The following is a 26,394-nucleotide window of genomic DNA, read 5'->3' as shown; positions in this document are numbered from 1 at the left end:
TATTTTAAAACTATTAACATTGTTAGAAACTAGGGATTCAAAATTTTGTACTATTTGGCAGAAACCATCTGCCTTCGTACACCCTCCTCTCTCAAAATGTGGCCCAATATGTTTTTTTTTTTAAACCAGGGGAGAATTTCATACAGAAATTCACACAGAACACAATACACCTGTAGGCTGGATGCCTATAAGAGCATTGGCAATTACAATGTCATGCTGTGTTACATGGGGCAGATTCAAAGGGTCTACAACCCTGAGGCAGCTTGATCACATATTTGAGAATAATGACACAGGTAATCCACTTCTTTAGTTCAGCTGAAAACAAAGAATTTCTCTCACTTCCGATTAACACAGAAAAAATCCAGGGTTTAGATTGTAAGTCATTTCTATGGTTATATACTACTAATCAGTCACATTAATTCATTAGAGGAGCTGGAACTGTCATGCCATTATATGTGTCACATGAATGAGCTCTCTGATTTCAAAGCCTAGTATATCTCAGACAGAAATATTTTAATTTTCCTTTCTGTATCCTGCATTAAGAACCTTTTTCGAAAAAAGCTTGTAACACTTGCCAAATATAAATGAAAATTTAGCAATAGAAAAGGCATTACCTTAGACTATAGGAAGCTAGAAAATGCTTGAAGTAACTTTTTTATAGCATTCTTATAATATTTTTTTTAAGTATCTGACAGTGAACCAAGTCTCAAAGATGGTTATAAACAGACTATTATCCCTGCTAGTTTATTCTTTAAAAATAAATCACAAAATTACTTCTTAAAATAACGACTTTAATACAAATATTCATAAGTGTATTCTTCAGGAAATATTCTCAACTTAAAGAAACACTCCCCTCCCTCTGTATGCTACAAATAATTCCTAAAAGAAGGATCACGAACTCTTATACTTTTTCCAAGACAATTTCAGCAAAGTGGAATGCTTAATGTTTGGCTGTATCACTGCTCCTACTTCTTTACAGGTGAGAAGAGACAGGACAGTCATTGACAGGTCAATTGGTTCAGCAAATGCAGTTGCAAGTTACACTTTATCTTCTGGGATGCCAGAGCTCCTGTTACTGTGGTGTATGTTGATATATTTCCGATAAAGAAGATATCTGGGGTGTTAAAGTACAACATCTCTGAAGATTTGCTTCAACAGCACAATCACCCAACGATGCAACTGGTTTGGGCTGTACCTTTATTAATTAATTTAGCAAAATCATTGCACTTTCCAGATCATAGTGATTCTGTTTTCTGACCACCAAGTAAATCCAGAGAAGTGCATTGTATTTTGACCCCACCTGTATTTGACCTGTGCTGTTCAACAAGGATCAAATCTTCCTTAGGTTTAAACTATCTTCTACTTTCTAAGCAACAGCTATTAGTGTAAACTGGATTAAAATTGTGTTTACAGATGTATCTCCAATTATACAATTATTAATTGTATAGTGAGTGATATTATTTTAAAACCTTAATCTTAAAATGTGTGTAAGACAAATAGCAAAACAGAAATAGTGTTGGCCTGTATTGATTAATTTCAAGTACAGAAATGCAGAGAACAAAGTATGGTGTCACCTAAAATTAGCATACAGAACTGTAAGATAGAAAACCAATCAGAAACACATTTTACAGAAGCTAATCTGTAATACATTTTACATTTTTAACAACAGCATTTTGAAGATTATTGTCTCTAAGATCAAGGACTTAAACTTTCTCCCCAAAACCTTCATTATGTTACGTTTTTTCAGATTTTGATGCTTTCAGAATACATCGCCTATAAATGAAGAAAGTTTAAATACTTTACATTAGCAAAAAAAAAAAAACCAAACAAAAAAAACCCAACAAGCCAAAACTAAAAAACAAAAATGTGCAACGACAGAGGTTTTAACTCAAAATATGGCAGTGGACCTGTTCCTGATTCTCCATTAAGGCAAAAGGGCTTAATAAAAAAAATATTGCAGAGAAGTACTGGCTGATCCTCATTTAAACCTAAATCAGTGAAATTAAGAAAAGTAAAAATCAAAGTAACAAGCAATTAAGAGCTAATCAGCAACTTCCACAAATGAGCAGCATGACTGACATTATTTCATGGCCATAAAAGACATTTAATTCTTTTTGTCTTTTGTAGGGTAAGGGATAAAACAGTTTGCTACTCATGAAAAAGGAATAAATTTTGCTAAATATAATTCCAACATTTATTTATTTTTTGCTTTATTAAAAAAAAAAATAGTATTTCTGTTGCCTACATGACCCTGAGATTATTTCAGTTGGTTAAAGCATAGTGCTACTAATGCCAAGGTTGTTGGCTCAATTCCTGTATGGGCCATTCACTTAGGAGTTGGACTTGGTGATCCTTGTGGGTCCCTTCCAACTCAGAATATTCTGTGATTCTGTGGTATGTTAACACAGTAGACAAATTTCAATTACTGTTTTGGCACTCTTACATATCCATGCCTGTGGTCCATTGGAGAACAATTAAATAACCCAGATCTCTAAACCTCCTGTGATATCTTACTAGGGCAAGTGCAGACCTCATGATAAACCAGCAATAACCCACTGATAACCTAACTTCTCATAGTTAAGATTCACCATCCTCAAAGTTCTCTCAACTCAAGTACTGAGAACACTCAGGTAAAAAGTTTCTTAAAATGTAGATATTACTTATGAACATAACTAAGAATAGTGATCAAACCACGGAAATTTTCATTTCTTTTTTCTATTTCTCATACTGTATCTCTCTCAAATTTAAGCATTGCACAGAACACCACCAATTACAATAATTTCATATATTCACTTAAACACTGTAACATGGTAACAAACTCTCCTATATGATATCTATAGACCTCATTAAAAGAGAAAAACTTTTTTGTCAATGAAAGACAATTTCACATAAATAGAAAAAATAAGAGAAAAAAAATCATTCTGATTAAGTTTGTTCACTAAAACATTCAGATAATTCAAAATAGTGCAAAGGAATACCTTTCTGCTTTTTTAGTCTTATTTTAGAACTTCTCTTTGACTTTGTTGGTGAACTACTATATGAGTTTCAGTGTGTGTTTTGTTGTTGTCTGAGCACAAATTATTCCATGTTTGAGCATAAAACTCTTTTCACTAGTTTTAATGTGCTTCCCATAAGAAAAATTGAAAATGGGTGAGTATGCAGAAATTTTCTTAAATCATCTAAACACATTCTTTGAAATACTCTCTAAACAAGACAAAAGATGAAAGTTCAAAATAAAACCTATATGAAAAATGGTCTATAACCATTCTTTTATTTCTTTAGATAAGTTCTTCACAGATCTATTTTTCCACTCAGAGTTTTGTTCAATCACAAAAGCACGTTGAGCTAGCACTTTTCAGTGTTGACCAAAACAGGACATTAACAGTAAAACATACAACATTTACCTAAATAACTATGAGCGGGTTTTTCTTCCACAACTTTGATTCTCCTTGCTCCTGCAGGTATCACCAAAGCTTCCACATAACCTAAACATGAAACCAGATGTCCCCAGTTAAATAGGAAAGCATAGAAAAGTCCATCTTATATGTTTATTAATTTCTTCTCCCCTATTTTGCTTTTTAAATATATCAAGTTATAATTTATAAGCACTACCTGAGGATTCTTGCAAAATACTGAAACAAGTTATGAAACTGTGCATTGTGTGTAATACATATACAGTGATACACAATTAAAAGAGTACAGCACAGGAAAACATAACAAGAACAACTGAGACTGGGCAGATTGGGGCTGGAGCAGAGGAAGTTATCTGTGGTTAAGTAGTTCAATGTCATCATCACCACCAGATGACCAAAAAGGAATTCCAGCTTCAGTCAGCATGTAAAGACAAATGATACGGCATTAAAATCCAAGCATCCTCCTTGCTTTGTTTTTGTTTTGTTTTACATATTTTATGCTCCATTTCCTTCTTGCTTTAACAAATTCAAACCCTGTTATGACTGGTTTTTTGTTTGAAATCTGCTTATTAATTATTTGCTTCAAATTAAGATTGCTTTCTGATCATGTGGGACTAAGAGGATGTTGAGCAATTTGCTTTAAGTAAAATGGGTTGAAAAGGCAATGGAAGTGGAAAATACTGTGTAAGCAAGAATGTTACAAATCAATAAAAACATATTTTAAATTATCAAGATGAATATCATAAAAGCAGCAATATACCAAACTTTTCTTATGTGTAGCTATGTGATGTCCTACAAAAAAATACTGAGCTTTTACAACACCTTTTCAATAGTCCTGAAACATGAAAATTAAGTTTTTGCAAAGCAACAATCTTTCATTTCCTTATGAGCTAATAACACTTTCTAAGTCTTGCTCACAGATTCTTGAGAAGGATAATAATTTATGCAGTTAAGATGACAGTACCACAATATTGAGGACTGACACAGAACACTGAAAAATCTTGAAAATGTGTGGATATAGCAATAGAAGAGAGCTGACATAATGTGATTTTACTGGCAGGCACCTTCTTCGCAGTTTTTTTATCATGTAGCCCTCCAGACTCATCTGGGGTTTGTGATCCTTGCTTTATTCTCATTTGAAGTACAGATCACACCACTATTTGGTAATCTCATGTTCATTCTGCATCAGAAAATCTATTTGCTTTTTATAATATATAATTAGTAGTATAAAACAATGAATAATGAAGAGATACTAGATTTTTTTCTCACATTCGGCTTTATGATCTCTCACTGCCTGTCTTAGTTTAATAACATTAACTCTAGGTAATGGATCATAATTTGGGTACTTATTTTGAAGAACACTAAATGAATCTAAAGGCTACAAGAATTTACAGATCATTTATTTGCTAAAATTATAAATTTCATTTCTCATATTTCTTAAAAATCAGGCTCTTCTATGAAATGAAATAGCACGTGTCTTAATGGAAGATATTTCCTTAATTTTGTGCTTGAAATATTGTGCAATAATTTCACAATAAATTTGAAAATACGCATTCTTATCTTAAATGTCTTATCGTCTTAAAAAAAGCTTGATCTGAAGTTTTTGTGAGGAACAGCATAATTTTATGAAATACAGCTTTCTAAATTTCCCAACGCTCAAAGTAATCAATAAGCTACTGGTTTCCTGAGTATTTGAAATAAACAAATAGGCTTACCTGCTCCTCTGGTGTGGTTAAAATCACCTTTAATAACTTTGCATGACTTTCCATTACCGTTGCACACACCACAATGATCTTCACGAGCCAGAGATCCTAATATGCCATCACAGCCAAATTTCTGTGGGAGAAGAAAATAAAGCTGTTGAGACACAGGCCATGTTTTTCATAAAGCTGCCTTTAGTATCAGGCGTCTCACCCTTCTGCAAGATGCCTAACCCACATGACCTAGCCCTGCTCACTATGAGGGCTGCACTAGCTCATGTGCAGAGATTCCTCCCATAGTCAATTTTCACGTGATTTTATGTAGATTCTGGCGTCCACTCTTACTGTATGGTTAGCTAACTCCACCAGCTGCTCTCCAACAGAAACATAACTGCATTCCCACCTCCTGGTGAGGCCTGTGCCTCTGCAGAGCCACTGTGCAACACCCAACCTCAGGTCTTCCAGCTAAGTGGCTGCAACGTCTCCACCACTTTTTACTCAAAACATGGGAGGTCCTTTGCCACACACACAGTGATAAAATGCTGATTAGGACATAAACACATCTAGAGTATGTAAATATAAAGGGCATTTGTGTTTTGCTAAAAATCATCCAGTTTAAAAACAATTATGTTTACTCAAGCAACTCCATATTACTATGTTAAACACATATCTATGAATTATTGTTAGTGGTAACTTGACAAAAGCAATAAAGTTAATATCATATGCTGGCCTGACATGAAATAAAAGCCTTTCTAGGTATAGCAAAGTCATCATAGGGTAATCTTGTGCACTATATAATTGCATTTGGTAAAACCAATTATACTTCAAAACTATTTTATAAATAATGAAGATGAAAACTAAGTTAGGGAGAAACTAAAGGGTTTTTTAAGAACAGAAATCATGGTCTATTAAGGAGTCATTAATTTCCAAGGACATTAGGATTGTTCCTTTACTTTATGAATGGGATTTTTATTAGAGTTCTTCTACCTAAAAAAGCAATACAGATTTCCAAATACTAATTGAAAGTATTTGATTGAGCTGTGTATCCGTTATGGCACATCTACAAGATATAAATCTCTAACTCTTCAGCTGTAGTCCACAAGTTCTTAAGAACTTTCAAATCTGATTAGCACCTATCTCTCTGAACTCTGATATGCCCAGAAGTCAACTCAATCTTAGTGAGGTGGGTTTAGTTTGAGGCTTTTTTTTGATTTTTCTCTGTCAGTTGTGAAAAGTGAAGGATAAAAACAAGGACACTTTTTCAAGAAAAATGGGCTATATATCATCTTTGTGGTTAAACATGTAATTGCTGCATGGTGAATGCAAATCAGAGAAGTATTTATGTGTATTTTTTCTGCACACACTCAGGTACTTGTGAAAGGATAACTGTATGTGCATATATGCATCTATAAGTTAATTTGTTGAAGTTATGACAGTATCTAGCAATATTGCTTGTGTGTTAAAGGCTGGGTTTTCTACTGAATTCAGTGTTTTAAATGAGAAGCAGACAAAAGAAAAACCCCAAGCCTTATATAGAAGAGTTTCCATATGAGGCAGTATAAAAGTGACAAAAGAACTTCTATGAACCAAACGAATTCTTAAAATCAGGAATAGCATAAGCACTCATCTGTGCTTATTGTAACTGTGTGTTATTCTGCATATTTGCTCTTGGTTTATTTAGGTGCAAAATTGTGCACTGTTGAAAAAGGCAGAGTAATTCATGTGGACATTCACCTGACAGCAAAATTTCTCAACCTGTTGAAAGCTTTTCCCTCAGAAAATGAAATCAATTACAGTAATTATCTGCTCTGCAGGAGTTTGTTATAAGCATCCTTATCATTACAGATACACATTCCCCAAACCAAACCTTCTGCTGCTTCACATGTTGTGCTGCACTGCGTGAAATTAGCCTAAAGTATTCTAATGTGATACAAAAAAGGAGTCATTCACTCTTGGCCATGCAAACTGCAACAGGCTGTCAGAGAAATAACACGCACGTGTAACAAATGTACGCTCTTGCATACCTGTGTCTGAATATCTAGGTCTGAAACAAGTAATTCGTACCTGGCATCTACCATCTGCACAGATATCTAGTCCATGCTGGCCACAAGAAGTCCCATCCATCACCTTTTCTGTTAGAAGAATGGGCTGATCCTTTCCAGCCGGTGAACAGAACAAGGCGCAAGGTTTTTCTGTAGTAGCAATGATGGAAAAACCCACGAAATCGGTAAAAGGTCACTTCAGAAACACCAAATTATCATCAACATTATTGTTAAAACTGATGTTTATTTATCTATGTAGTAGGAATTTACGTTAGCATAAGAAGTTAGATACAGTGAAAGCAAAAAGATTTTGATCTATTTCTCAGCTGTCTGAAAAACTCAAGGTTTTTTCCTTCTTAGAGCATGCTGTTGCTACAAACGGCCTACGTAGTACTCATGTCATGTTCATTGTTGCAATTAAGAGTATACACATTACAGCTGTTGGAATATTTTGGTCCTAATCTATACTTTCACTCTCCTATATTTTTGGCAGAACATAAATATTGGTTTAAAAAGAAACTTAACACTTTCCAGATTTCATAACTATGCAGGTCAAAGAGAAAAAAAATGAAGTAACTGAGTTACCCTGGGAAAAAATATAAGAATTTACAAAGTACACATTAAAAAACCAAGAAACCACAAAACCCCTGGAAGCATTCTTTCTAACATCTTTACCAAGTTCAAGGAACTTTCTACTAAATTTCTAAAACATTCTGCAAATAATTTCTGATATTGAAAGACAATAAAAACGTAGTAACATCCTGGTATTCATGGTCATCACTCATAAACAATGAAGTTTGTTTCACCATTGTGAAAGTGACAGCAAATAAAATAAACTAAAGTCTCTTCTCAGTGGTTAACTGAGCACAAAATTACATGATTTTTTCATACCTTTGTTCACAAACGTACTGACTCAGAACTTCTTCCCAAATCTGTTGCAGATTTTTGAAAGAATAAAGTCAATCCTGAACCTGAAACCGATTTCACTTGGACACAGTCTATGCCACTCTGACTTCATACTGACTTCTAGATTCCTGGAGTGCGTTTTTATTAGTAAATTAAACAGTTCCAGGAAACATTCATGGGCACTGGAATCCTACTGTCTATACAGCTGAACTGTAAAACAGTCTACACCACATTTTTTTGCGTGTGCTAACTAGCACTAGCTCAGTCTAGACTGGAAATTGCCATCTGCAAAGGACTGTTTTCAGAAAAGCAATTTTAGCATGCAAAAGAGTAGAAAAGCACAGACAGACAAAGTCAGTGCCAGCTGACTTACACATCAGAGAGTGGTCTGGGCACATTTAATTTACCGAAATGGACAAGCCTCTGGGTATCACTAGAGGACCAGTGCAAACAGATGTGATCTCTTCTGCCAACATGTGAAGCTAGTCAGACACAAGCATCCCCAGCTAAGAAGCTGCCTGTATTTGTGCCCTCCAGATTCCTGTTACACTCCTTAAATAGTAACCTCAAAGTTCCCTGGGGGCTTTAAGCATGCATCAGCCTTTTTAAAGGAATACAAGATTTAAATTACCTAAACATTATTTTAAAGACACTGAACTCAAAGAGGCAGCAACTCAACAACATCAGACAACTTCAACAGACTATAGGAGCACTCATTCAAACACAGCAACTGTTTTGGACATGGTGCACAGTCTGTGTCCACTAACGGCTAAGAGAGCAAACAATTAAGGATTTGGGAACAACTTATACTTGAATACTGGAACTCTTTGGCTGGTATCCACTTATGCTTCTCCTAAGGGACACCTCAAGACAATAGGATCATTCAGAACAAAGTTAGATGAAAGCCACCATCCACACTCCTTTACATGGGGCAGGAGAGTGCCAAGATTTTTCATCTGAATAAAATCAAATTATTCCAAGTCAGACCTTTAAATCCCTTAGGATATAAATCCTGTGTTCCTGTGCTAAAATGAAATTCAGTAAAACAAACCAAAATGAATTGACTTGATATAACAATTGGAGAGAATTCTTCTTACTATGAAATGAGCTAACATACAATAATATCACAAGTTTTCACTTTGGCACCTTGAGGAAAGGCTTAGAGGAAAAAAAAAAGCCCTTATTCATCTAGGCATATATTAAAGCATGTGTACAACAAAATAGTTTTCTTAAAATCTATGCTTTCTAATGGTTTCTGATAATTTGTTTCAAGAGTTAAAAATCAATTACAGTAATGAAGTATTTAAAATTTAGTAACACATACTTACAGTACTCCTGTGACATTCCAGGGTTGTCTTTATTAAGAGTTGCTATGATTTTGTTAATTTATCAAATTAACTGTTTTAATAACTGATGTATTTTTGTGGTTTTTTTTGTTTTTGTTTTTGCTTTTAATTTAAATAAATTTAAACACAAAATTTTAAACAGAAAATTCAGTGGAATGGGAACTATTGTTCACATTTAGAGGAATTTATCCTCTAGTCACTGATGTTTTACACCAACATTATCGTTGCAGATACTGTAAATTTGACTTCACTATACTTCCACTTGAGCATTCTCATAATAATATGATAGGTAAAGAAGTTTTTTGCATGGAAGTATGCATACAATATGCCAGGACTTTGCATTAGGTAGCTGTTAGGATTTAGAAAAATCTTATGTAAGTTTGTAGTATATATTAGATATGGATTTCTGCCAAAATCAAACACTGCTATGTGAAATACTCACAGTGTTAAGCTAGAAGTGCTCTCTCCTTCCTCAGAAACAGAAGCTCACAATATCTGCATTGTCTTTTTGGCTTTGTAGACAAAAATATAACTGATATATGCATACTTAATGATGTAACATTAGTCTAGAAATCTGTATTTCTCAGTCACTTCATACTACATTTCTTATTAAATAAAACAAAACTGACACTGAACTTTCATTCAAACATAGTCTTTACTTATTAAGAAGGACAAATTAAATAGGAATAAACGAAGAAACATTCCAGGGCATATGAAAATACCACTAGATCTTGCCTATTGAATTCAAATTATTCACCAAAAATATGGGGCTTGGTTTTGTTTGTTTGCTTTAGTTTTTACCATACCTTTCCTAATCAACAACATCAACAAGCTACAAGCTATGTAAGCAGATGATAAGAACCTGGGAGGTGGTCTTTGCTTACCATCATCAATGACAGCTTGCCACTGGTGCACGTGCTTCTGATACGAAGATCTGACACTGAAAGCTTGGCACTGCCAGTCCCTGAAGGCAGGCACACCAGCAGGACAAGAGGGATTTTCACATACCCTATACTGCATTGTGGGCCCGTGACACTCTCCTTCAAGGCCTGAACTAGAAAAGATGGCATAAACATAACCCTTTACTGTTGGTAATGTTTTGTTCAACTTACAGCACAGTTTACTTACGCCAGGCACAAATTCGATTTAAACAGCGGGTTTTTTGTTGGCACATAACATCAAAAAAACCACCCATGAAAAAAATCAAAGTCTCAGAGCAAAACACGTTTCCCTTCTCTTTGTACTGGTCACATTACATGTAAAGTGTGGTTGGTGCTAAACCATAATTTACACTTGGCCACAAGGAAGCACTAGGACTAGAGAACCTCAACTACAGTGTTGATGTAGTTGAGATGATTTTTCTCTACCTGGACTTGGTCAAACATGCTACAGAAAGGAAGTAACACCTGCAGATTGTTTACCTCTCCTTTTCTTAAAAGTAGGGTGTTACAATGTTCAGAAAAATGCTTTGTTTCTTTCTAGTCACTGCATCTGCGCTTGCAGTTCCTAATGAAAAAAATGCAAAAGAAGAGTGGAATGCATAAACTGGAGCTAATTATTTGGAATCTTGCCTGTAAAAATTAATTAATGAGAGTGAAATTGAAACATCCTTAAATTCAAGAAATAGCTTTTAGGTATACAGCTGAAAGTGGTGTTTACATGGCATGAAATATGAAAGCATTCTGCATATCTAAGTTGTCTGTTAAACTACCATGCTTTTGCATAGCCATATCCAACTTCTCCTCAAAATTCTTTATGCAAATTTATTATTTTTAATCACTATCTTTCCTATCATCATATTTTGCCCCCCCCCCCCAATCTACTATATTGTCTTCCATCTTTCTTTATTTCTCTCCTTTCTTTTTTTATTTTCCTAAACCATTGACTTGACTCTATTCCACTCTGGTTTAATCTTCTCTATACTTGTCTTCATTACTCAGCTTTATTCTGTTCCCACTCCTATGCCTATTTATTCTCTTTCACTTGGTGTATAAATGATCCACAAAAAGAGACATGGTACTGAGTAATTAAAAGGAAAGCACCTTTTGGCTGATCACTGAGATAGAGTGAAACAAACCTCAGTCAAGTCAAAAGTAAAAATCTTTTTATCCTCAATGGCAGAAGGTTTGCATTTGAACAAGATATGGAATCTAAATACTGTTTACAGATAGTCTATCTAAATGTTTGTGAAACTGGCAGAAAGATCTCTTTGTAATAGTTGCAATTCCTTAGCTCTCCAGATGAGACAGAAATCAGCTTTCTCCAGTAAAAAAACTGAAAGAGTAGAATTACAATGCTCTGCAAGTCAGAAAGTATGAATTTTAAGTTTCTGTTGCTTCTTCAGGTAAAGCTTAAGAAGAGAATTTATTCTCCTATTAGTATTACTTAAGCTATTGACAAAAGCAGAAAAGATGAAAAGAGTGTTGCCACGCAACAAAAAACCCCCCTGAAATTATCTTATTCTCCTAAGTGATTCTCAGTGTTCATGAAAGATGAATTGCTTAATGGGTTTCCCCACTCAAGCAAACTTTACTCAGAAATTCTGGTGAACACCAAGGGAAACCTGAACTTGTTTTTTACCCAGGGCATTTGCGCTGTCGACTGCTGATTCCAGTGTTGCAGGTACGGCTGCAGGTGCTCCAGGCGCTCCACTCCCCCTCCGCGCGCTCCGCAAAAGAGGTCCGGTTGATGCACTCTCCAGCCTTACACCACTAGGTGAAAATTCAGCTCTTAGGTAAATAAATCAAGGCATATGAAAAACAACTCACTGGTCCACAGCACACGGGAAGCAAAACACGAACATTTGGTTCAATACAGAGGTTTTTTTCGTATATTTTTTTTTCATATATTCTGAAAATATATTTTCAGATATATTTTTTGTTGCCCGTTGTTCCCCAAACGTTTTTTTTTTTTTCTGTCCTAGTGAATGCAAAAGCCAGGGACCTTTCTCTGGTTCAGCAGTCAAGGAGCAGGTGCAATTCCTGTCCACAGCCTCCAGCACAAGTTAATTCCCAATAAAGGACGCCTCCTAGAAATGGTCCCCAGACCTTGCTGTCCTATTCGTTTCAGACTGGGCATTGCCTAGGAAAGCATTTTTGGGCCCAGGGATCAACCAGCTGAACTGTGCAGATCACAGCACAGTGTCCAGGGCTGTCCTCAGGACTTGTTTCTTTCGCATTACAGTTCCCATCAGGGACTGCATTATCTCTGATTATTCAGTGACAATTTCAATTGAAAGATATAAAATCTTTCCCTATAAAACTTATCCTGAAAGTTTTTCATACAAATCTGTATCAATTTCTTCAATGAGACTATTTCTAAACCTCAGATCATAGCTGAACTCTGTATCTTTGAAAGCTTATGTTGCTATTTACAGTTAGAAGTGCAATAACGGCATTCCATTCATAGATAGGATACAAAATGAGAAAGAATTTGAAATAAAACAGTGTAAACATTAAAACATCTGCAGTTTTGGCTTTTTTAGGAAAATGTTCTTTTTCATATCTCTATAATATAGTGTATGACACATAATACATTCCATTATACATAGATTATTTTAATGATAATTGAGGTAAAGAGGAACTGAAAACAAGTGCAAAGACTGATTCAGCTTGTTTCCTTAACTGTTATATGTTCAGTGTAATTGATACTGCTTTTACACCAGAAGCATACCTTTCCAGTGTCACAGTCTGTTCCATCCATTGGTGGATCCAGTTTAGTTTTGCATTCCTTCTCACTCTCCACCTTACACCACAACCCAGTGCAAATGACATGCTGAAAACCAAACACAGAAGTAAGCACAAATTCCACCTTATGCATGCAGCCCACTAGTGTTGTCACAAAGTTACCAGTTTGATGGTACTAAAGTATGCTTAAAGACAGGTTAAACATGCACAAAAACCAAAGTGGAAAGAATCTGCTTGGACTCCTACTAATCATGCTTCTCTAGGTCTTCCAGATCCCTGGTGTCCATGACAACCCAATGACTGCTGTCTTATGCTCTTCCAATGATTCCTAATTCCTCTAGAATTCATCTATTCCTCTAGGAAAAAAAAAAAAAAATCTCAAGAGGCATCCAACCTGATATCCACAGAGGAGACACAAAGTAACCTGACAAAGGAGGATGAAATGTTTTTGCTGCAAAGAACAGAAGGGAGATGACAGGGGGGGCTAGTCTGTAGTGAATTTTAGAGTGGGAAAGAAAAGCTCCTTATTCTGTCCCTCTGAAGGACCAGAACAAAGCAATTTTTATCTTATTTAAGAGGAAGTACAACCTTGTGGAATGCTGGCTCCTGTTTCCCCAAATTTCCCTGGCAGTTTTCCCTATTTTTCTCTAGAAAGTTCTCCTTCTCCCATGGTTTTCAGTCATGACTTCATTCTCCTTGCTGTCTGTTCCTCCTCTTAAGAATTAAACCATGTGGAAGTGAACTGAGGACACGTGGGGCTCAGTTGTGTGTCCTGAATATTATTGTGTATGCACAGTGATTCCCCCTCAACACATGTATCACCCAGAGAGGGGCAAGAAGGATCAGGAGAGAGGAATGAGATGCAGAGGGGATAAAAGATAAAGGGCAGCTGGAGTTTTTTTTAAAACAGGGTTGCCAAAAGACATACTTTTTCTGGAGGAAATTATTTGCTATATTGCTACACCCAATAAGAGTCTCTGTGCCTTTTATACTACACATGAATAACTTGTGATAAATCTTACACTACCTTGAAAAAAGACTTATGGCACAGGAAATGTCATTTAACAAAAGATTATGTCTCAACCAAGGAACAGGACAGTTCTAGTGGGAGTCTTGCACATAAAAATGACTGTAACATCAGTGACCAAAAAGAGTCAAAGATTGTAGAGGTCTGAAACATTGCACAAAAACAAGAGACAAGGATGGTAGCAGTCAGACTCACTCCTGATTCATCCTGTAACAGTTTTGTGCTGAAGCTGAACTAAAAAGACAACAGCAAGCTCATGCATGTCCTAAAAAACCAGCTACAGAAGTCCTATCCTGCTTGTGAACAATTTTAATAAGCATTTTTCAAATATCAAACTGCAATTTCCGTTAGTTTTCATTGTTTTTCAAACAATGTAGATGAACACAATAGTAGATGAGACAGAATGTCAATGTTCATGACAAAGTGCTTCCATACCAACTATGAAATGAGAGACATACTGTTGGAACTACTCAATAAAAATACATGTTAGTTTAATATTCCTAAATAATATATTTTTTCTTATCTTCAAATCTTCATTTACCAATTACTACAATGGAGGAAAAGCCATCCAAATTTCTCCAAGTTTTGAAAAAGTAGGCAAATTTTCCTTCATGTCATCACATTTTTAAGTACGTGATCCCTTTTTTTCCCTAAACACTATGATCTTATGCTTAATTTCCCTTGCATATGATTGCAGAATGGCTTACAACAAACCCACAGTTCCTTACAAAGTCAGAAACAATTCTCCTCAGTATTGAAAGGCATTAAGTCAGCTTTACAAGGATTTGGGTACCTGAACACACAGGTGAACTCGAGCTCTGTAAACTAAATTAAGTAAATCAAATCAAGACACTTCACTTGCTAATGCGCATTTTATTGCTTCTACAAATACTTGTATACCACCTCCCTATGAACCATGAGCCTCACTTCCCCAGGTAGAAACTACTTCGAGCCTTAAGTCGCTCCATAATCAGACCACTAATTTCTAAACCAGAAATCTACTCCTCTGGGGAGAAAGTTTTATTCAATCAAAATCAGGATAGCTAAGCTTATATTCACAAAGGTTTACTAGTTGAACAGCCATTGCAGCTTTTTAGACTAGCCAAAGGAAGTTAGTGGAGATTAAAAATTTATGATATTGGATTATTCACAATCTGTAAATTATTTCTCTGTGTGTACATTGGAAAACAAAGTACTGCCAAGCATACAAAAAGGATTTTTTTTTTCTGAATGAATGTGTTAATCATGAGTTTTTTACAGCAAAACCTTGTAAAATACAACATGAAAGTCACAGTGTACTAGAGAAATAGCAGAGGTCACTACAGCTTTTGGGTTTTGTTTAGTTTGGGGGTTTTTTGAAAGAAAATAGTGAGGTGGGTCTGTGAGGGTCAGCAGGGTGCATTTCCAATTATATAAGCATATGGAAATAAGATCCAGTTGGGAGGAAAGACCAGAGACAAAAGGGGCATTTTAGAACAGTACTTGTGCAAAGTCAAGACTCTTTAAAATGTGGTGGTAGAGATGAGGTCAGATATTTCACCAGGGCTGTAATATTTCCATGCCTTTTTGTTCTTTTCATTGTGATCATTCCCTGAAATGCCTTAAAAATCACCAGGAAATATAACCAGTCTCCTACTTCTTTGCAAAGATCACAGCTGTGTTATGACAAGAATTGTTTTAGTGGAACTGACTAGATAGCATTCGCATCCTGGACTTTAATCTTAAAAGTCAACATTTAATAGTTCAACAATTATATTAAATTGTCAAGCTCTACAATCACATTTAAACATCAAGAACTACTTCTGGGCCATGATCTCACTATCTGTTATGTGAAACAATGTTAGGAACTAATTGATTCTTGTGTGAGACATCATGGGCATAAAAGCAAACTTGGCTCCCTTACAAGATAAGCACAGAGACACAGTATAAATCTTGAACCTGGAGATCCACTCACACTTTTCTCAGGTTCCATAAATTTTGCCTGGAATATGAAAAAAAAAGTCTTTGAAATAAAGATGAAAGGGAAAAAAATAAAGTCTGGATGCCATTCATGAAAGAGGATGGGAAGGGCTCACTTAGGAAAATACGGGAGTAAGACCTCAATGGTTCCTTCAGTCCTTTGCTTCAGTCATTGCATTATAAAGAGGAATTCTTGATAGCAAGTGAAAATCATTTACACCTGTTTCTCAGAGGTTGCCATGTAACATGACTTTATTATCTTTAAGTGCTGCTCAGTAACAGCACTTGTAAAAACTTTGTCTCAGCAGAAATGCATTATTGATTGTAACACTGATATTTGTAGAATTAGAAAGTTGTGTACCATCATTACTCGTTTGATTTCTTAGTTCAATAGATGTTATATATTAAAAATAGTTGCTTAATGTAGAAGATTGCATGGAACTCTGCTCATCAAGTTATCTTCCAGTCACAAAAAATGTAAGACAGTGACATAAGTTCATAATTTATCTTTTACACAGTTATACTGAAGTGCATGAACTGTTCAGCAAGTAGAGTGTGTCCAAGAAATCCTGGGCTATAAATTGCTGGATTTACTGATTTTTAAATGAACCTTAGAGGAGTATGTTTCTCTCATTTCCTGGCTTGTGGACAACATGTATAACCATAATAAACTGCCAGTTACTGGCAGAGTAGGAGAGAGTATACAGAGACTAAAGGAAGTAGTATGGATATCACAGAATATTCAGTGGTCATCTATGTATAATTAAATGATTATTTAAATTAATATATTAATGAAATACTGTATTCAATTTAGGAAGGTCTTCTAAATGTTCACTTCTCCAGTGGCAGCCACAATAATCTGCACAATTAACACAGAGAATTTTGAATCACCTTCATAATAAGTAAAATGCAATTATTTGGAAGGTTAAAATCAGCAGAGTCATTATTTGCATCTAAAATCCTTGCATTTCTGAAGGAGATGATATGATAAAATTAGCTACTAACAGCCCGTCACGGTATACAGTATACTAGTATACAGTAAACTTTTGTGAGGGAAGAGATAAATTTAAGACACAGAGCACAGAGCACAAGGAGGAGATCTGAATATAGTGTCTAAGCTTGCTGTAACTAGCTCTTCAGGGCTACAAACCAAGGATTAAGTCTCTTGGATTTTTTTGCTGGGAGGAAGATGAGAGTGAAAATTTATCTTCCAAAGAAAAGAAAGCAGACGAAAACCAGCAAGGTGACTTTACAGAGGTTGGCAGGGAAGCTTCGGAAAACTCTTCTACCTCAATACCCTCTCCATGTTTTCTCAATTCTGTCCTTAGTGTCATTTATTCATTTATATGACATTTTTAATAGATCCAAAGTTCTTAAAAATTCATTACAACAATTTTTTTTGCTTCAGTATTTGACTGTATGGTTTCCAGTTCAGGGTTGCCAGTTTTGCAGAGGATTTTGGAGAAACTGCAGAAGGTTCTTCCCCTTTTTCTCTTTGCAGAAACTCTTACTGGGCTCTGTTTTTCTAGTTGTTTAGATCATAAGGTTATCAAGCAACACAGTTTTATGAAGAGAACTAAAACTACTTTGCAATTGATCAGGAAAAAAGAATAGTGGAAAAGACTACCGGCCTTTTGTATTGTCTTGCATCACTACTATGTTCTTTCTTCACAGCAAATCCACATCATCTTTTCAGTTACAATGTCATGTTAATATGAATATTTAATATGAATTTTCAGAAACTGGTGATTTTAATGTAAATATAAATATTCAATACAAATATAATGATCCCGTTAGTGGGAAAAAGCAGAAGGATTTATTTAGATGAAGATCAGTGATTTAGCTGAATCATACATACAAAATGCCAGAAGAGGGGAACATGATTGAGGATGACTAGAAATGGACAATTAGCTACCAGCACCAAGAGCCTGTGCAAATAGTTGAACACCACCTGGTTAATATGCACTAAATTTAACTGACATTGACTTCTACTCCTCATGTCTGGAGTGAAAATGTTTCCACAAACAATAAGACAGCTAAAACAGGGGTCTTTTTTTTTTTTTCTTCTCAGCTGTACCACTCCCAGCACGTGTTAGTCATACATGTATTGCAATGTTTCCTTCAAGAACTTTTAGATAAAAATTAGGCTCAGTGAAAGCCTCTAAAGAAATAGTACTATGTCCAAGCTGAAAAGAGGGAGAGAACTAAAGAACTAAAGGAGAAAGCAATTATGCTTTCATACTAAGTACTCCTAACCTTTCCAGGCTATCAGACCCCTGATTATGATGAAATTTTATTTCACAGTTCCTCCTAGTCCCTGTTCTATCAGCCCATACTCCGTGTTCTTTATACATTTGTAATATCATCTCCCCATCTTGTCTTAGTTATCATCTCAAGGGCATCCAACATGTTTAGTCTGTCCTGTTGGTTTAAAGAAGGTTGATTTTTTTGTTAAAACCATTCTTAAACTGCTTCTTCAGTCAGATGTTTAATATTTATTAATAAATATTGATTTCTGTTTCATTATGAAGACCTCTTCAGTTTTGCTAATCGGTGTTTTTAAAATTTATATATAGTGACACTGCTTCACACAATGGCATGAAGCAATGTCAGGAAACTCAGTTTTTGGAACTCCTGCTGTCATGGCACTGTACAGGTCTGCCTGGGCTCACAGGAGACTGCTGGGAGGCAGGGTACACTCAGCAGTGCAGAAAGCCCAGCTAACATCACTATTCTTCTGAAGGTCAGATATGGAGGTTCAAGGACCCAAAACATAATAAAATGGAACCTACGCACAAAATCTGGTCCCAGTGGAATAAATTGCAAATGTTCCATTTGCTGCAACAAGATATTTTAACACGTCTTCTATTCCTAAAGTACAAAGAAGGTATCAATGGCACGATATGTTAAAACATGTTTCAGGATATTTGGAGGCCCAAAGCAAGCCTTACAAGATAAATCAATGAAAATGTGCACAATAACTTTGGAGAGCGAGTGTCAACTTCTTACTTCAAAGGTGCTATGCTCTCTTTCTATCTAACACATGTACAAAAGTCTCTCTCACACAAAAAATTATCTGGTAGGTGTACTTTCTGCAGTACACACACAGTCTTACCTGCATTTCTTGGCAAAAGGAAGCAGTTGGTCCAAAAAGAATCTGACACTGTTCATCTGCAGTGTAGGTCATTCCTGGGAGCTTGGAGGGAATAATCACAGAATTGAGGCTCTGAGGATTCGTCTGTACCAGACAGTTACTGGCCTTTGACCTGGTAATATGCAGAGATTCATATGCTGAGCAATCCTAAAGAATCTGATTGTCACACTGACTTGATCCTGTGTACAATGTTAGAAATATGTGGACTCTTAAGAGCTTTTTATTCATCAGCATTGTCTGTCATTCACACATAAATTAACATGGCTTACTTGTTCTAAGTTAATGGTATGTGCTGCTGTTGCAGCACATCTGCAGAAAGGCAATATAATTTATCAGCTATTAAAGGCATTTCAGGAAAGCACTGGTCAGCATTTTAGTTTAAAATTTACTTAATGGATTAAGATTTAAACAATTAAAAAAAATAGAAAAATTATAATGCATAGAAAAAAATCACGTAGCTTAGTTTTCACATCCAGGTGGACTTCAAATTAATAATTTCAAATTATTTATATATATATACAAACACACACACACACACATATATATATGCATTTAAAAATACATATGTTTCCGAGCTGGTAGCCGAAAATTTAACTTTTCTCAAAAATTGAAGAAAAAAATATTTGAAAATTAAGCCTGTTAAAGCACCAAGTCATGATTCTGATTTCTGTCTAGATTCAGTACAAATGTATCATACTGACTTACGTAAGCTACACTGACTATTCTATTATCCTAGAGCAGACCTTCTTAACTGCTGCAAGTAAACTGGCAACTATATATATCTATATATATAGATATAGATATATCTATAAACTTTATAAAGGAACAGAACTCTACGGAACAGATACAATTTCAGAAACTCAGAGTGAAACTAAATGTTTCATTTTCTAGGTATACTATTCTCTATTAAGTATCTCATAGTAAATTTGTATTTAAAAATTAACAAAATGTAATTATAGTGCAAGGTTTTATATTGAATGGCACAACGTGGATCAGAGAATCTACAGTGTTCATGTATCATTCACTGACCAACACTTCAGTACACAACATATTAATATACTGTAAACATATTTACATATATAAAATGTGTATATAAGTATATAAAATTATAATCATGTGCATTAACACACAAAAATATAAAAATAAATATAATTGCTGAAAACTGATTTTAATAAATCTGTCAAATATTAGATTATGAGATTTCAAATATTTTGATGGATTATGCAGTGCCAAATCTCTGATAGAATTAAAAAATATTGAAAACTTATGATTTCAGGATATTTATTGTAGCTATTTGTAAACGACATACAGTAAGAGTTCTTTTTCTTGAATTATATACCTGAGAAATCTTTCCAGATCTTCCCTGCTGCACTGAGACCATGAAACATCCCCAAGATTCTGCCCTTTAATCCACTCCCCAGACATGATATGGACGCCATCTGCACAGGATGGGTGGTCGTTGTCGTGGTTTATCCCCATGCTGAATTTTGAAGTTATTAAAAATAAAACAGAGCACAATAAAATAACAAGTTATTTTCAGCATGTTTGTAAGCTAAAACTCTTGCAAGAGGCTACAAAAAACTCATATATACCATGTGCAGGAAATATTTTCTGAAATTTTCCATTATATCCTTCACAGAAGTACATGGAACCATGTGTAGAGGACAATTCTTCAGTGAAAGATGAAAGTGAGGCTGCATTTATTTGATGGGAAATATGACATTTCTAATCAGTTCAATACATACACTGGACAACTTTTTGAATGTTCAGAATTGCACAGCTAATGGAAGTTTAATTAATGCTACTTCTCTTGTTAACAGGCAACAAAAATACTGAAAATTTACTTCTGGAGGTTAGTGAATATTTTGGTAGTGATTCTACCTTCATTCTATAGGGAACTGGTGGGTTGAAATTTTATAGAATAGTAAAATGATTACTAGTGTAGTGTGTAATGATTTTATCTAAAGAAAAATCACCTAAATACATTCTCAAGTTCTATTGTTAGAAATAACAGTGAAGAGGAAATTAAATTGATTTTGATTTTAATGACTTAGCATCCATATGCATCCCAGTGAATTCTCACACTAAATGCACTGCAATGAAAAATTCTACTAAATGTCTGCTTGAAGCTGCTGTTTTAACTGAAGGCTCACTGTCACTCTAATTCACAATAATCAAACAGAGAGGAAGAAGACAGACTTTAATAAAACTATGACTTTTAAAATTAGCTAAGTCGATACATGCTTGACTAGCATTACAAGAAAGAAATTTAATGCTTTCAGCTGTTTTTGAATATTTGCAAATGAGTATGAGACTACTCTCCAGAGCACTGGACTTAAAGTAGTGCTGGAATTTTGCAGCACAGTCTGCCCTGCAAAAAAGCAAAATTTCAGGATTAATAAAGCTCTATACCTTGTATTGATTCTTTCAGCCAAAGAGTACCCAAATCACTTACAGACTGCAGAGACAGAATAAGTTTGCTCTTTCTGTAGAAAAACTAGATTACATCATGCTTCTCCATATTTCACCACACCACAGTGCCAAATGGCAAAAAAGGCCTGCCTCCCATCATTTAAAAACATCAGCTCACTTTTCTTCTACATTCCATCCCAAAACCCCTGCATGACTAGATCAAATTTTATATAATTTTGCAAGCTATTTTACCTTGTGCTTACTAATGAAAGTAATTGAAATATCATGTAAGGCTTTGCGTGGCTGATAGGAGTGCTCAGTCTCATACACTGATTTGTACATCCCACAATTTGGAACTCTATAACAGCTGCTTCTGCATAAACTGGATAATGTTGCTAGCTGTAAACAGTATAACTGAGGTAAACAAACCTGTCTGACTTTCATCTTAGCCTCTGTCTTTTCCTGAACTGCCTGAATGGGAAAGTGCCTCTGCACTTGCCCTATATTCTTCTTGCATGCCTCATGCAGAATTTGAGATGTCTCTGTCTCCAGAGATATTTACATCTACTGGAACTAAGGAAGAAGACACAGAAAATCTAATGAGACTTTACTTTGCTGACTGCATGAGAATTAAATTTTGCTTAGAGCTCTTTGAGTTATGTACTTCCTCAGTGCAAAAGTACTCATTTATCAGTATCATATACACACTATGATTTGAAATAAAAAAATTTACAACATAAAGGTACATAAAATCTTGATAAAATTTATACAGAATTGATGGCTCCCATCTATACAAAGTGAAATCAACACAATTATATGTTATTTAAATCATTTATTTAAATGAAAAATTAAAAATCCCTTAGTTTCTGGTTACTATTATTTCCCATTCACTCTGAAGAGCAATTCTTGAAGCCAGACTTTGTCACAAAATATTCCGTAAAATCACCCAGAAAAGTGTGTGCTGAGCTGAACCATGATCTTCACTGTTCCAAAAAGCAATTATACTGTTGCTGTCTTCTATAGCATGGTAATGACTGCATATTTTTATCTGACCTAGTATCAACTACAAGGCCACATAAAAGTCAATGCGCAGTAGAACCAATTTCTGATTTCTTTCCTCACATCACATTATACGTGTGTGGTAAAAGGAAGAAGCTGCACAGTCATTGCTGCCTTCCTATTCAACAAGAGAGGAAGCAATGGAAGCAAGTATACCTGCTTCTTTATTAACAACCAAGAATGCAACAATATTCAATGCTCACAGTGGTATTATAGTGGTATCATAGTATTATACATGATGCTACACAGCATGTAATTGCAGTTTGTAAATTCACTGCAATTACTATCCTATATTTTCTTCTATTCTGTAAAATAAATCACAAACATAATGAACTCTATTACCTTAAAAAATAAAAATAACTTTAAAAATATTATTAATTACAAAATTTTATCTTCCTTATTATTTCCACTGTTTTCTTTTTTGTCATAATTTTGTGTAATACTATGCTAAAATTATCAAAACTTCCAAAATTATGGACTCAGAAATTTCAAAGTTTAAAAGCTTATATGGCATTTAATAGTACAATGATTTTCAAAACAATTTATCTAATCTGAAATTTTGCGTATCTCCGTATTACAAGGATGAATTGTTTAAGTGAAAACAGCACCACTTATTTGATTATCACAGACAGGGAGACAATAGCTGCACTACTCTCTCAGTACTTGTATTGCACCTTTTCAACAAAATATTTTATCACACTGCTATCTTTATAGAGAAAAATATATACCCCTCCAAACTTAGTAGGTTTCTATAAGTTATTTTAAAGAATTAATGCAAAAATACATATTACTGTATGTTGGCTTGTTGGGTTTTTTTAAAATCCCAATAATAGTAAATGCTGTATGATTTTTTATATGTGTTTAAAACATATGAAGGCTTCACAGATCATTGCATAAATGGGATAAGACACATTTCTACCAGTAAATAAATTATTTAGCCTAAAGTGAATTGAAAGGCAATTGACCCAGCCACAGAAAAACTATGATGCTAGAAGGTAAAAGATGATTTCTTTTGGAAAGAATTTATCTTCAAATGAAAATCTACTGAACAAGGAAATCTCAGTCTTCCTGTTAATAACTAGATGATCAGAAAAAGTAAAAAATAAGTATCTTTACACAGTTACTATTTCTCTTTTGTGAATCATTACCTGTTCTGCACAATGTTGGCAGCTCAGGTCACTTTTTCAGTCTGAAAACAATTGTGCAAAAAGTACAACATGCATATTGGGATACAGACACTAACATATACTGCTTGCTGCTGTCCAGCTGACTTTGTAACTTCTGCTCAACAGCTACTTTCCCCTCTACCACGCCAATACTTCTACCACTGTACTTCACGATGGACCCAGACAAACCACAGAGTGATGGCCCTTTGATTTAAGTATACAAATAATTTAAAGCTTTGCTGTGACAGATGTATTTAGCGCCATTAACATGAAAACACATATTGCCCCTTGCTGAAGGTTTTTTACAGATATTATATAATACAGGGGGAAGCATTTGCTTCTGCCAAATACAACACCCATGCCACATTCTGCAAGCTTCAGTATTTCAAGATAGACAATTCTGTCTATCGCTTATGACTATAATTTTACACCGTATTGACATATAAAATTTCTTCAAACTGAAGAAAATATGTAATCGGGAAAAAGACTTTTAGCCATCACGTACTCAGACACAAAAAAAATAAGATCATTCTGTGACTGCAACTGGAGTATGCAAAACTATTTTTTTTTCATGTTTTTATGTCACCATATAAATTTTGAGTAACCGTAAGCAGAAAGTATGTAACTAACTTCATTCTTTTCTGTCATCTGTAATGATAAGTGTATTTTGTTGGACCACTTCCAGGCCACTGGGAAGTTTTGTATTATACACCCCTCTGCCCAATAAGATCCTAGGCTGATTAAATTTTAAGTATATGACTGTGGAACACAGATGTCCACTTTACATGGATGGAGGGGGACAAGAGACTATCAATTTTTAAGGAAATTACCCACTAAACCATGAAAACTGAACGACAGAATCTAAGGTGATCTCGAGGACTTCATGACTGCTTTTCTTGGGAAAATGCTATTTTTGCCACTACTTTATATATGCTATCATTGAAGGGGTATCACACGCCCTGCTTGCATCGTCGAACATCTAATACATAATTTGAACTTCATTAGAGTAGTTTAAAAAAAAAAAAAGATAGTATTAAAAAAAAAATGGAGCAATTTAATTTAAAAAAAAAAGGAAAATTTTTTAAAGACCAGTCACTGCACTGTGAGTTTTTTAACTGCGATGGTTTAATAAAGTTACCTCAGGGATTCTTTTCCTAGTCTATCTGAAAAAAAAGGCAGTGATGAAAATACTGGCGTGATTCTGTTGTAAATTTTGTTTGAAATAGAGAATATGAAATGCTGAAATGCAATATAAAGTGAAAGCCTCCTATTACTTTTTATTGAATCAATAAAGCAAGTAGAAAGGAAAAAGGAAAGCATTGTACCTTCCTTGTGAAGAGTAAATTTAAGAAAAGCAAGTTATTAAGTAAGTACTGTGTTTTATAGATAAATTTCCCTGTAAATTTTCATTTTTTTCAACAGAGAGGATAGAAAATTTCACAGATACCAAAACAATACAAAAGTAATATAAAAATCATAGAATCATAGAATGGTTTGCATTGAAAGGGACATTGAAGATCATGAGCTCCAACTCCCTGCCATGGACAGGACACCTTCCACTAGACCAGGTTGCTCAGAGCCCCATCCAGCCTGGTCTTGAAAAACTCCAGAGATGGGAAGTCCACAACCTCTCTGAGCAATCTGCTCTGGTGCCTCGCCACCCTCACAGTAAAGAACTTATTCCTTACATTTTATCTAAACCTACTCAATTTCAGTTTAAAACCATTCCCCTATGTTGTAGCACTACATGCCCTTGTAAAAGGGGTGCTCTTGTAGGCCCCCTTTAAATACTGCAAGGTGCTACAAGACCTTCCCAGAGCCTTCCCTTCTCCAGGCATGCCTATGTTTTATGTAGCTATCCACAAAATTCAGAGAACTATAGCCATTTTTCTGTAAAGCTGTCAATAACACAAACACATTCACGGGAAAAAAGACTGCTTATACTTTGTTGTGCATTACAATCATTACAAAGTCCAATTTTGCAAACAGCAGCTGTGCTTTTCAAACTGTTGGGCTCCCCTGTCTACACTTCAGTTGGCTTTATTTTGAACAAAAATCTCAGTGATAACGAAAACTAGTCAAAATATTCAAAGCTCAACATCTCTGACAGTCAGGCTGCTTCCATATCCAACTACCTGAATATATGGATATTTCTGTCCCTACAGATAGGGACAATATCCATATCTATGGGGTGGGAGGAAATTCATGTGGCCAAAGCTCAACTGGAGTTGAAGCTGGCCAGAAGCTGGGGGGACAATAAAAAGAGTTTTTTCAAATATATTAATGGCATAGGCAGCAGAGAAATATAATTTGTTACAGGATGAGGATGGTCACCTCATAAACAGAGACAGAGACAAGGCAGAGGTGTTTAATGCTTTCTTTGTCTCTGTCTTCAACACGGATGATGGACCAAGGGGGTCTCAGTGCCCTGAGCTGGAGGACCACAACTGTGAGAATGATCAACTCCCAGTCAACCCCAAAATTGTAAGGATCTGCTGCTCCAGCTGGATCCTTGCAAATCTGT

General features: G+C 35.1%; 1 protein-coding gene across 1 annotated transcript in view; it reads right to left on the bottom strand.

Moving 5' to 3' along the window:
* ADAMTS19 (ADAM metallopeptidase with thrombospondin type 1 motif 19) overlaps nucleotides 1-26,394 on the bottom strand; it is a 141,592-nt gene that overhangs the window by 32,517 nt on the left and 82,681 nt on the right. Inside the window, exons 9-16 of the mRNA XM_032676746.1 lie at nucleotides 20,573-20,713; nucleotides 19,195-19,345; nucleotides 13,080-13,181; nucleotides 11,988-12,118; nucleotides 10,292-10,461; nucleotides 7,178-7,305; nucleotides 5,129-5,249; nucleotides 3,405-3,485 (exon numbers count right to left, since the gene is read on the bottom strand). Of these exons, the coding sequence (XP_032532637.1) occupies nucleotides 3,405-3,485; nucleotides 5,129-5,249; nucleotides 7,178-7,305; nucleotides 10,292-10,461; nucleotides 11,988-12,118; nucleotides 13,080-13,181; nucleotides 19,195-19,345; nucleotides 20,573-20,713 (1,025 nt within the window). The remainder of the gene's footprint in view (nucleotides 1-3,404; nucleotides 3,486-5,128; nucleotides 5,250-7,177; nucleotides 7,306-10,291; nucleotides 10,462-11,987; nucleotides 12,119-13,079; nucleotides 13,182-19,194; nucleotides 19,346-20,572; nucleotides 20,714-26,394) is intronic.

The sequence above is a fragment of the Chiroxiphia lanceolata genome, chromosome Z, assembly GCF_009829145.1.
Source record: "Chiroxiphia lanceolata isolate bChiLan1 chromosome Z, bChiLan1.pri, whole genome shotgun sequence".
NCBI classification, from domain to species: domain Eukaryota; kingdom Metazoa; phylum Chordata; class Aves; order Passeriformes; family Pipridae; genus Chiroxiphia; species Chiroxiphia lanceolata.
This window is presented reverse-complemented; position numbering and strand designations above follow the sequence as displayed.